At 43.4% G+C, this 12,560-nt stretch overlaps 1 protein-coding gene across 1 annotated transcript in view; it reads right to left on the bottom strand.

The window, feature by feature from the left end:
* LOC138472655 (mucin-5AC-like) overlaps positions 1 to 12,560 on the bottom strand; it is a 515,681-nt gene that overhangs the window by 287,858 nt on the left and 215,263 nt on the right. The window contains exon 5 of the mRNA XM_069610941.1: positions 6,120 to 6,288. Within this exon, the coding sequence (XP_069467042.1) occupies positions 6,120 to 6,288 (169 nt within the window). The remainder of the gene's footprint in view (positions 1 to 6,119; positions 6,289 to 12,560) is intronic.

The raw sequence follows: 12,560 nt of genomic DNA on the forward strand, positions 1-12,560 counted from the left end.
AGGTACCGATATTAGCGCCTTCTCCATTCCCATAGAGCCCTATGGGGCAAAAATGGGAATGGGGAAGGGCAATTCCAAGGTTGGCGGGGCGGTAATTCCCCTTTCCACCAAGGCGGTGCCGGTATTTTACCGGCATGAACCATGGTGCTAATAGCGCCATGGTTCACCGCCTTCCGTGTAATGAGGCCCTTATACTTCAAATATGTTCTTACAGTAATTCACTAGGGTCCACTCAAAGCATATGAAACATATACAAAGGGGACAATACAGACTTGGAAGACAGCAATACTTTCTATGTATGAAGATGATTAGTAAGGTTATCAACACTGTCATATAGTTCTGTTTTTTATTACTGTACTTTCCCTGGATATGGTCATATTTGTACACATTGCACTTACACTACTTTCCTTAGGGTCTAGTCAGAATATGTGATAGTTATACATAGGGAAGTAGTAGCTTTGAAGCAGAGAAATAATTTCGGTGCATGAAGATAATCAGTTAGGTTATGAAGATTGTCGGGGTAATACTACAGTTTTTTTGTTTGTTTTACTTTCCCTGTATATGCTCTATTTGTATGTGTTGTTGTCTGTTTGTGTTTTGTGTGCAGTAATGCAATAATGTAGTAAGTGGGTTTGATTAGGTACTTATTAAATGTTTCACAGTATGCAAGACTCTAATAAGAACGCATTTATAATTTTAGTATTTAACATGGCAAGATTATTAATGTTGCATCTCCATCATGTCTGCTGCACACTATGCCTATGTTCCTACATGTGTACTTTAGTATATTGGAAAAAACGTCATAATACAATGCTATTTGGATTGATGCATTACTTAATGCGCTACGTACCTCAAGATATTTATTCCAAAGATCCTTGACACTTTTTTATTAACATTACAATAAGAATCCCTTGTACAGACTTATCATGAAAGGTAAATGCACATGTGATGTCATCAGTGATGTCATCAATGACATTTGTAATGTCATCTTTGATGTCCTGGATGTTAGTCTTAGCAGTGCACGGTGGTGGCGCGAGTTATGGTTGCTTAGCTTACCATAACTGGTGAATTTCAGGGGGTTTTCGGTTTTACTTGGAACCATAACGTCCATTTAACAACGTTTTTTCACTGAATATATATATATATGTATATATATATATATATATATTAAAAAAAGTGGAAAAAAAATAAAAGATAAAACAATCAAAGATAAATGTTAAGTACTCTCAGGAGTATCCAGTCAATGGGCCTCATTACGACCCAGGCGGTAAGTTACCGCCTGGGCCGTGACTTTACCACCATGGCGTAAACTACGTTTACGCCATGGTGGTTGGCGGACTTACCGCCCCATTCCGAGGTCGGCGGGGCGGTAAGTCCCCAATCCCCATTTACCCTTCCCCATTCCCATTTTTGCCCCATAGGGCATAATGGGAGTGGGGAAGGCGTTAATTACGCCACCGTAAATTACGGTGGCGTAATTAACACCAAGTTCCCTTACCGCCATGGTTTTTTACACCCGCTAGAAGCAGGTGTAAAATCCGCCATGGCGGAAAGGGAACTCGTGATTGGCGGTAAGGGGTCGGCGCAGCTAACGATGGCGCTAACCCCTTACCGCCAGGGTCGTAATGAGGCCCAATATATCTAAAACATAACAGAGTGGTAAATTTCAGAGTGGACTATAACACCGAAAAACACTGCAAACATCAATGAAATAAATAAAGGGTAGTTAGGTAAAGGGGTTAACATAGGTTGGGAAGGAGTTGGGGTGGTGTTATCAAGGTATAAAAAAAACCTTCAGGGGGACACCCCCCAAATATTTATTTTTTTAAAATCTGTGTTTTTCAGTATTTTGTCTTTGATGAAATGTACCACTCTGTAATTGTGGTTGGTAAAATCACATTTAAACCTCTCAGTATATATTTAGATATTCCTTCAGATATAAATGTAGGTATACGCACACTTCAAGTGACGGTGCAAATGAGACAGTTTGTTCACCAGAATGTTGCTGAATCATTCCTAAACATAGGCAACTTTCAAAATGTCTCAACACTAGCAATTGCTATATGTTCTTACCTAAAATCCATGGTGATACTGACTGGTGATTGGCTGCATAGTATTTTACAACTGTTTACTTTTATAGTCTATTCTAGGACATAGTTCGTAATATGGAGGATAGGAGGGGGTGGGCAAAATATTTGCAGGCAGCGGAAAATTGCACCAACTATTCCGATATGATGCAGGGTGACATTCCTTCCAATTTCACAGATTCGTGTGCTGTGCATTTTGGGCGTCTTTTTTTTGCTTTGAATGTGCAAACGTCTAGCCAATTAGAAGGCCAGACCCTTTCACACCTTCTAGGGCATGAGAGATTCAGGAAATAGATTTTAAAAATTATCTTTTTTAGTATCTCGTGTGGGCGTCTATTCTGTTCGTATTCAAATATATGATGACAGGATACTAAATGTACCTGTTATTGATGGAGACATCGCTCCATTTTTCCATCCCTGTTCGGGATCAACCTTACTTTAATGAGAGTATTAGAGTCACCCAGCAGCCATTATGGAGAGGGTTGTTGGTATTATTACCTGTAATAAGTTATTTAGGGCTCATGTTTGTTTCGTAGGTGGGGAATTCCAGTCGCAGCTGTGAGTTATAGGTTAGGACAGTGGTCTGCAAGTTGTGGCTCGATGTTGTGCACTATGGCACCCATGACCACTCCCCATTAACTATGCAGGCTAGGGCTGATGGGAGTTGTAGTCCAAAACATCTGGCGATCCAAAGGTTGCCGATCCCTGGGTTAGAATATTGCATGTAATTGAAGTTATACATTTAGTAGCAGGGAACGTTTCCTGTACCTTTCCTTTTATTTCGTTCATGTTTATGTAGATCTCATGTTTTGTACTTGTAGAATACTATGCCCTAAGTATGTACTTTAGACAAGACCATATAGATACTGACATGAAAACACTCAACTTATGACACCCCTGTCTTAAGCATCTTCTGACGTCTCTGACTTTTTAGTTCGCAGAAACTTATCCTGTTGGAGATTCCTCTGGACCGTTTCCAGTTGTTTCTACTGGGTCCAGTTGCTGACATAGGAATTTGTGCACATTCCCTGAACTGCCTTGAGGAACATTCGAGTGGGGTTTCTCGTTCCTTCCGGGGAACATTCACCGATTTCCCTCCCTGTACATCAGCACGCAAACAGCACCCTGTGCATTCTGTTTTTTCGCTCCCTCGCTGCCCCTATATTTCTTGTCGTTACTCCCAGCGCGGTCTCCCCTCATTCCATTTTTCATATCACGACAACCTACTGGTGCCTTGGGCCACAGATGCGGCACACTCTGACGTTGCAGACAGGCACACATTTCTAAAGATGACATTGAGAATATGAAACACACACATAGGCTCATACCCACAACATATATTTGTCTGATCGGTGGGTAATAAGAGATGTGTTTCCTCTTCTGGCTTACTGCTATATAATGCACTGATTCGTTAGAAAATAAGGTTTAAAAGCAGATTTGAAAAGTGAATTTCATCATATGTACCAGTCCTATATTTCCAGACAAAAATGTACCAGTACCATTTCTGGGAACCATGGACTCAAGGATCCTTTGATTGTAGGATCCCTCCGTCAATCTCCATGTATTTATGTATCTATTTGGAGGTTTTACATAGCACATTACTGGAGTGTCCGTAGCTGAAATTGCATTTGATGGCGGCAGCAGCAGCAGCACCAGAGGGTCAGCATGGGCAAACCTTCGGAAAAGAAATTTATGGACCCACAAATTGTCTACAAAGAAGTTCGGCTAAATTGAAGAGGTTTGAGAACCTTTGCGGCTTCACTCAACTTTTCATGAATGTCCCTGCAAACCTCTACCATAAAGGGAGGTATGGGCAGCTGGAAAGAAGCCACAAAGGGAACTCTTTCTTGTTGCAACATTAGGAGTTACTTCCCAATTCAGTGGTCCTCACTTCATCAACTTCAAAAGAATAAAAGGCGAAGTCTTACCTGCCCGCAACTGAACTTGTGATCCGTAGGTCGCAACAAAGGTTTGCAGCAGGTCTGTTAACTCACTGAGCAGTTTTTCCAAAGAGTAATAGTAAAGAAGGCTACATTGATAGAGCCCAAGTAATAAAGAATACAAACAATGCACACAAAAGAAATACAATGTCTCTTCAAATATCCATTCTTCACTTATACGACGAGCCAGTCTCAAACTTACAGCCAATCATTTCAAGGCCATAACTGTGCACTCTGAGGCCTCTGGGCATGTGGCGTGGTATATAAACACGTTAAATAAACAAATAAATAAACTCAAGAACGGTTATAGGCAGAGATTTGTACGGCCAGATAACAGAAGGGTTGCTCTTCAACGTGCACAGTGCACAGCTTTTTTAGAGTCTGATGCGGCGCCTGTACAGATGCAGAAACTGCATGTTCAGTGTTTGCGGCTCTACCACCACTAGCAAATGCGATAAAGAAGTTATGTGCTGTGCAGAGGGTAGTGCAGACATTCTGCGACTGGACCCTGGTTTTCTTTACTATTTTTCAATGACAAAGTACCCATAATTGATTTTTTTTTTTTAACTTTTTCTCTGCAAAAGAAATATTTCCAGTTATAGGGTTAATATTTTGCATTTGATCTACTACATGAAAGTTATTAACGCTTCATGCATATATTTTTTTAAGTTGTTCATTTTACCTGCAGCAACCTTTCAGAAACTGTAGATGAAGAATTGAAATGTGTGTTTGCACAGACCATGTTCTAGCAGAACACCTGCTCTTAACTAGCCTTGAAACTAATACTGTTTACTTCTTCAGAACACCTCTGAAATGTCCACTCCTTGGGTGCAACCTGTTCAACTGTTGAATCAGCTCAGACATTGTTTCTGCTCATTGTTCTTCCATGTTTGTGAAGTTTTACTTACTTGAACTTGTCGAAATTCTTGGTGTTAGGGCCTCATTACGACCCTGGCGGTACGGAGTGAACGGCGCCGTAAAAGGTGCCGGCGCCGTTCACCCTGTACCGCCGCATTACGAGTTCCCCTCCCGGGACACGGTAAGCACGCCTGGGAAAACCAGGTGTGCTTACCGGGTCCCGCGAGGACAAGAGGGAGCAAACAACGGGCCATCTCGTAATGGCCCGTTGTTTGCTCCCTCTCCCATTCCCATTCAGCCCTAGGGGGGCTGAAATGGGAATGGGGAAGGACCGTGTCCGGGTCCTTGGAGGGAGGAATTACCGGGCCTTCCGAACTCGGAATGGCCCGGTAAATCCTCATTCCGAGGACCCGGACCCTGACGCGATTTCGGCGGCAGCCATGCCGCAAATAGCGGCATGGTTACTGCCGAACTCGTAATGTGGGCCTTAGTGTTTTACCTGAACTAATTAATCCATGAATCTTTTATAACACAGTTAATACCAGAAACCAGTCTCTAAGCACAGGACACTTCTTTGAAACTGTGTTGCTCTGCGTTGTCTTGCTTCCAAGATAAATGTGTTGCCCCTGAGCTATCCTCCCAGACCTGTGCTTACATGTCGGATCACACCCTACCATATGGTTACTATGCAGGCATATGATGGCTTTTTCATAGCATTCGAGACTGCATTTGTCAAATGACATTCACAACCAAATGACTTTGCCAATCCTGTGTAAAATGTTACGGTATTAAATGAAATAAAAGTAAATCCTTGCATTGATAATAACATGCTGAATTCTATCTGCTGGTGCAGGATTTTCATGGAAGCTGAACCGTTCTGAATTCCCAAACAAGCTTCATCTTTAATACTGTGCAATCTCCAGTAAGATTCCTGGTCCCTTTATTACCCATCTGCAACTCGGAATGTTAAATAAAATTACACGTTTTTACCAACACCGTCTACAGCATATCAAGCTTCCATTAAGGTCATATCAGGTCCTGTAGCCTAACTTGAATCGGACTGAATTGAGAGGGTTTCTTCAAAGTATCTGTTGAACCCTTTAATGGGGAATGGGTGCCCTGTACTTAGTAATGGCTGTGTGACAGAATTGGACATAAATATTCCACAGAGCAAGATTCCTTTCCAGGACCTTGTCAAAGTCACTTTGGAGCTCCTTAGATATGGGTCCCTTACCGAATAGTGTTTTTCACGTCCTGTGCCGAAAGGCCCTGTGTAGTCTCAGCCTCAATTCCAATGGGATCGGCGCAGATGAGCCCGGGATACGCTGTCCTCAGCTCACTCAGCAGTTCAGATTCCCCTTGCCCATTGGGGAGGTTGTGATCAAACCACCTGGTCCAACAGTCTATTTGTAAAAGGATAGATAAAAACAATGAAAGGATCAGTTATTAATCTGACTCCCTAGATTTACTATGCACCAGTCATACTGAAAGGTTATTGACGCCATTTTGTACAACAAACTAAGATGAGACCAAACCTACAAATAACATTAAATAAACAGCCTATGTGACCGGGAAGTTAACTGTAGGATTGGGGACCAATCAAAACTGTCCCTCTGCAGTTAGCATTAGCTTGTTTACTGAACTCATCAGTTTACAGTTTCACTTCTATGTTTTCGACTTGATGCAATTCCATAAACAATTATTTTTGATATCAAAGATAGTGGCGGGATGCCACCTTGCACAATCCTTCTGGATTGGATTTGTAGACCACTATAGCATCATTAGCAACTTTAGTGTGCAAACGATCTAGAACCCGAACAACAATACAATACTGTATACTTGGATGATAAGAATAAAGATGGGGGAGATTAGAAAGAGTGGATTTACGTGGATCAGAGAAATTGAGTGTGAAACAGGGCCTCAGTGTGTGTACACTGCTGTGGGGCCTGATCCCAAAACGGATTTTCACATTGAAAAACGATTTGAGAATCAGGCCAGTGTTTTAAATATCTTGCATTTAAAAAATCTGCCTATGCAGTAATTGAACCTTGATGGGAGCACATCTGATTTAACATGGTGATTGAATTGTTGACTGTGAAACTAGGAGGTCTGAGTCTAAACCTGTCTTTCCCACTTGACTTCAATGTACTCTGGCACACAGAAGATGGGTAAGAATGCTTATATTTATTTAGTAATTAAAGTTACAGGGGATAAGTCATGTGTGTAAATGGGAGCCCCAGTGGCACCAGCCCCTTCAGGCTCCTTCCGACCTTCTCTCTCCATCTCCTGTTCCACTATCGCGGGCACCTGTGCGTGCTGGACCCGCAAAGCTGCAGGATCGGCTGACGAGGAAGCCAACGCCGACCCTTTACATCCCCTCTTCTTCACAAAGACTCTCCAACAGGATACAACACAGAAAACAAAAACTTAGTGAATATGGTCTGTGAGATAAATTGGTCTGCGGGCAATTCTTCCATTCCTGAACCTCATCAGGTCTGTGGCTAGTTCTGTGGCTGAGCCACCTTGTCCAGGGCTGCGAGCTCTTCTATCACAGATAGGCCTCCCATCTGAAACACTAGGCAAGGAAGAAACACCAGAGCACTTGAACCCCACCCCTTTCTCAATCATCACACGTTCCAAGTTCCATACTCTGTTGTCCTCAGTCTTAGTCACAAACCTAAACACCTCTTTCACACTGATGGGGTCAGACCATTTACATGCCCAACCCGAAGTGCCAAAGGCAACTTGATCCTGACCACGTCCCCCAACACATGGTGAAACTCACTTTCTTACTCCACTCCGATCATACAATAACTTGTTTCTCAATTGACTCCTTGTAATGTTCTCTCTCACACTACCAAATCTCTCCACTAACATAACAGGCTGACACATCGATGAGGGGAAATGTTTAGTACTGGCTTTCCTCCCTCTGCTAAGCTCAAATGGTGAAACACCAGTGCTAATGTGCGCAGTGAACCTATGAGCTTTCACAGCCTCATGCACCTGAAAGTAGTCACTCCATTCCTTTGACCTGATCTGGGTACCATTATCAGTAACTATCGCTCTGCGATAGCCGTCTCTAGCACACAAATCCTCAAAGAAATCCACAACCTTCTTTGATGTCACACTATCAGTCACTAACACTTTTGTACACCTAGTGAGCAGATCCAACACCACCAAACAAAAGGAATGAACTCCATTGTACCGAACAGGACCCAAAACAGCCATTCCTATTTTGTCCCAAGGTTGTGAGGGAATGCCAGTCATTGCCATGGGACACTTAGCAGTCACACATACTTTGTCACTTCTTTTGCAAAGGATACAATCCCTGACTGCACCCTCAATTTTAAGATCGCAGGCTGGCCATTGAAGATCCTTTGTGAAGTGTTCACTATCCCCTGGTGTCCTTCATGATTCACGTCCACCAGACGTTTTTCTGATGGCTTCAGGCAGAATGATTTTCTCACCTCTCCACAGCAGTCCATTCCTGATCGACAAATCATCATTCACCTCCCATAAACTCCTGAGATTCAACCACTCTGCTTTATCCTTGCTAAGGTTTGTGCTTGGCAGAGCATTCATGAAACGTACACGTTTCTTGTCACATTGCATTTCACTCACCCATTCTTCTTGTGAAACAGAAATGTCACTGACATCGAACATTACTTCATTTCCTTCATTCTCTACTCCACCCTCAACAATAGATGACATTCTCGATAGACAATCTACTGCATGGTTCTCTACACCTGGAATATATTTTACAACACAATTGTACACTTGCAGACGAGAAACCCACCGTCTTATTCTTCCTGATTCACTATCCAAGCCTTTTGATGTGATAATCTAAACTAAAGGTTTGTGGTCCATGTAGAATTCAAAATGAGTGCCCCATACAAAATTACTGAACTTTTCAGAAGCCCACATAACAGCTAAAGCTTCCTTCTCAATAGTGGCTTAGTTCTTCTCTGCCCCTTTCAACAACCTCGAAGCGAAAGCTATCAGGTACTCTGTGCCATCTTCTGCTTGAGTCATAACAGCGCCCAAACCTATGTTGCTAGCATCAGCCGTGATGATTGTGACTTTACCACTCTTATAGTTCTGCAGAGCAGGAGCCCTAGCTAAGGCATCCTTTATGAAAGCAAATTCTTCTTTCCAGGCATCATTCCAAATAAATCCTGCTTTGCTCTTGAGAGACTCCCTCATATTGATGGTGTGAGAGACAAATTTGTTGACGAATTTCGAATAATACTCAGCCGTACCTAAGAATGTCTGATTTCTGCTCATCGGAGCAGGCATACTTTCAATGGTATCTTACAAGTTCTTTTTAGGGCAAATGCCATCCTTTGAAATGACATGTCCAAGATATTAAATTTTACTTTTGTTAATCTTGCACTTTTCTTTACTGAGAGTAATTCCTGCTTTCTGTAGTTTCCTAGGCACCTCTTCAAGCCTTTTGTTGTGCGTCTCCAGATCTTTTGCATAGACCAGAATGTCATCCTGGAAGAACAGAATTCCAGGATCTCCATCAAAATACTATGCATGACCTTCTGAAATACTGATGCTGTGGAGATGAGCCCGAAGGGCATCTGTTTCTACTGAAATTGAACCTCTGGCATTATGAAAGCAGTTAGATGTCTCGATATCCTGTGCAGTTTCACTTGATGATAGGCCGAAGTAAGGTCTAATGTGGTGTGAGGAATTCGACTATCCTCATGGGAGTGTGTGCTCGACTGGCGTTTTTTGAAGTTTTGTAATTAAAATTAATGATGGGAGATCAATCTCAGAAAATGTTGGGGCTAATCAGCACACATTTTCCTGTGCTCGCAGCACAACAAACACATAGTCAATTGTACTCCAGGGGGAACACAGTGAACATGCAGAGTCCTCCCTGTCACATGTAGCTGGAATGTGACAGCCATGGATATATCAAAGCATCTCTGAAGGGGGAAGGCAACACCTTCCTCCGGCCACAGCCAGCCTAATCAAAATATCAAAGGCTCCATGGATCCGTCCTGTTCTATTGTCAAAGTTCTGTGCGGTGGCAGCGCATACTAATGAGAATTAAAGGAAAATAGGCTTGCAAAGAGGCCTGGTCACAGAACTAACACAAGGGGCAAGAAATACCAACACCTCCTTGAAATGCAATGTGTCAGCTTGAAGCTATCTCCCATCCTCTGTATGAAGTGCCGTGAATGTCATGTCTGAGACAACTGTTTACAGTAGGCAACCCCTGCAGGGAAACCCCTTTCAGAGGGAAGAAGTATGTGATTTGATGGACACAGAAAGTCTGTTCTCATCACAAACCTCAGACCTGAGCTTTGATCAGGAGTCACAGAGAGATCAATTAACCAGAGAGACACTTTGATCCACAACAGACAGGAAGACGGGTGGGACTCAGTAGTACATGTTTTCACCCCTTATCTTTCTTGTTGCAAAGCACTCTGGCTATGACCTCATGCATAACAGAAGATTTCTGGTGGGGACCCAGGATTGGTTCATTAAGGTAGGCTTAGCCTGCACCAATCACTGGGGCCCATTTGGCTTTAAAAGGGGGCTGAGCCCTTCACTTAGCAGATCATCCAACGACTTTGAAAGGAGTACGAAGGACTCATTTGGAACCTGGCTGAAGGTACAGTCTGCCTTACAGCTTTCGCCAGTGAAGGAAGGCCAGTATTTCCAAGAGGGAAGCAAGATCCCACCCCTAAAAATCTCCCAGGGAACAGAGGGATATACCGGACTTAGAGGACCCGTCCATCAGCTCCAGAACTGGTACCCAGCCAGAACACAGTGTGCCCTGCTAGGTTCTGACAGCACGTTTCCTAGGTGGGAAGTGCCAGAGAGTCTCTGAACAAAGGACAAGGCCGTTGCTGCAAACACTCTCTTTAGATTCGGGCCGTCTCCCTTAAAGGATGACACAAGCCCTGCGAAGAAGCTAGGAGGAGTGCCACAACAAGCATCAATCAGTGTCAACCTTTTAAGGACATTTTTGTGACTTCAAGCCCTCGAACTGTGACTGGCTGCACCACTGACAGTTGCCACGCTGCGGTCACTAAAGCTGTCCGATAGGCCTTGACCAGCATTTCAGATCCACCAAACAGCACAGTGACAACGATTCTTGACCTGAGCTGCCGTCTAGGCCTGCCTGTGGCCGTCCGTCCAGCCTCGATTGCTGAACTGCCTGCCACCTGATACACGCAGCTGTCTCCCATTGTGAACTCTGTCGCAGGAGCTGCAAAGCGTCCTGCAACTGACTCAATGCTGTTGAGCATCAAGATCATCTGAAGCACCAGGTAAATCGTGTCTATGTCCATCTGGTCCTTTTTCTGAAGGCCGCTAGTGACATTTATGACCCCTTGCTCCTTTGGTGCAGAAACCAAATAACTTTGAACAGTTAAGACTGATTGCTTCACCGACTACCCTCCTGTCAGTATCCAGAGTGCATCCCTTTCCTTCGTGAAACTGTCTGTTCTCTGTGTTCCTTTACAGGGTGGGTTGTATTTTGTAGTGTGCTACAACTGTCTGTTAGAATAATAATAAAGTAAATATTTGTATACAAACATTGGGTAATAATTGTATTTTCGCTGTGTTGCAACTAACCAACGATCCATGACCTTGCAGAAATAAGCCTGCTGTTGCGTCCACGTTTTCAAAATAGGCCAAGGAGGTTTATAATTTACTTGTGTTTCCAATCTTTTCAGATCCATTCTGGTGTACAAGAGGTGTGGGGCTGATTGATGGTTTAGAAACCGATATTCATCCCTGGACCAATGGTGCCCCGGATTTTGATTCGTCACATGTGGAAAAGAAGTCCACTGGACCCATGGTGGAGATGATTTCCTGGATGTTGGGCAATGGATGTCTGCCCGGAACAATGTACTGGTTTAACCTTCTCATATCCACACAAATTAATATCTTCCTCAAACTTTTCCTCACTACCACAAGTGGAAAAACCCAGTCTGAGTCATCAATATGTTCGATTATGTCCTGCTCCAACAACTTCTTTGACTTCATCTCTCATAGCCATGGGTATGTTCTGCATTCTTTGTGCTACTGGTGTATAGTTATCTTTAAGAATGATTTGGTGAACAAATCCCTGTAGGCAACCAACTCTGTCTTGAAAAATGTCTTCCAACACCTTCGTACTACCTAATGGACCTCCCACTGACAGAACGGCATCCTCAGCATTAGGATCAAGCTTGACTGATAACCTTTTTTGGTGCATCCAACTTTGGGGACTTTGCAAAAGCATCAAGTGGTTTGATTATTGTTGGTTCCATCCTGCCCTGCATGCGCTCTCACCGGGTCTGAATCAGCTGCTCAGGGAAGGTGAGGCACTTCGAATGACTCTGACAAGTCTGCGCTCATCGGCAGTTTGTAATGTACTCTGGCACACAGAAGGTGGGTAAGAATACTTATAGTTATTTAGTATTTAAAGTTACAATGGGATAAGTTATGTGGGTAAATGGGTGCCCCGCTGGCACCAGCCCCTTCAGGCTCCTTCCACACATCTCTCTCCATCTCGCGTTCCACTCTCGCGGCTACCTGCGCGTGCAGGACTCGCGAGGCTGCAGTATCGCCTGACAAGGAAACCGACCCTACATTGACTAAATTAATACACCGCACGTTTGTGCAGGCACTGGCCATACTCACAGGACAACAATATACTCACCGTATT

This window comes from Ambystoma mexicanum, chromosome 8, assembly GCF_040938575.1.
Source record: "Ambystoma mexicanum isolate Mex_15411 chromosome 8, UKY_AmexF1_1, whole genome shotgun sequence".
In the NCBI taxonomy this organism is placed as follows: Eukaryota; Metazoa; Chordata; class Amphibia; order Caudata; family Ambystomatidae; genus Ambystoma; species Ambystoma mexicanum.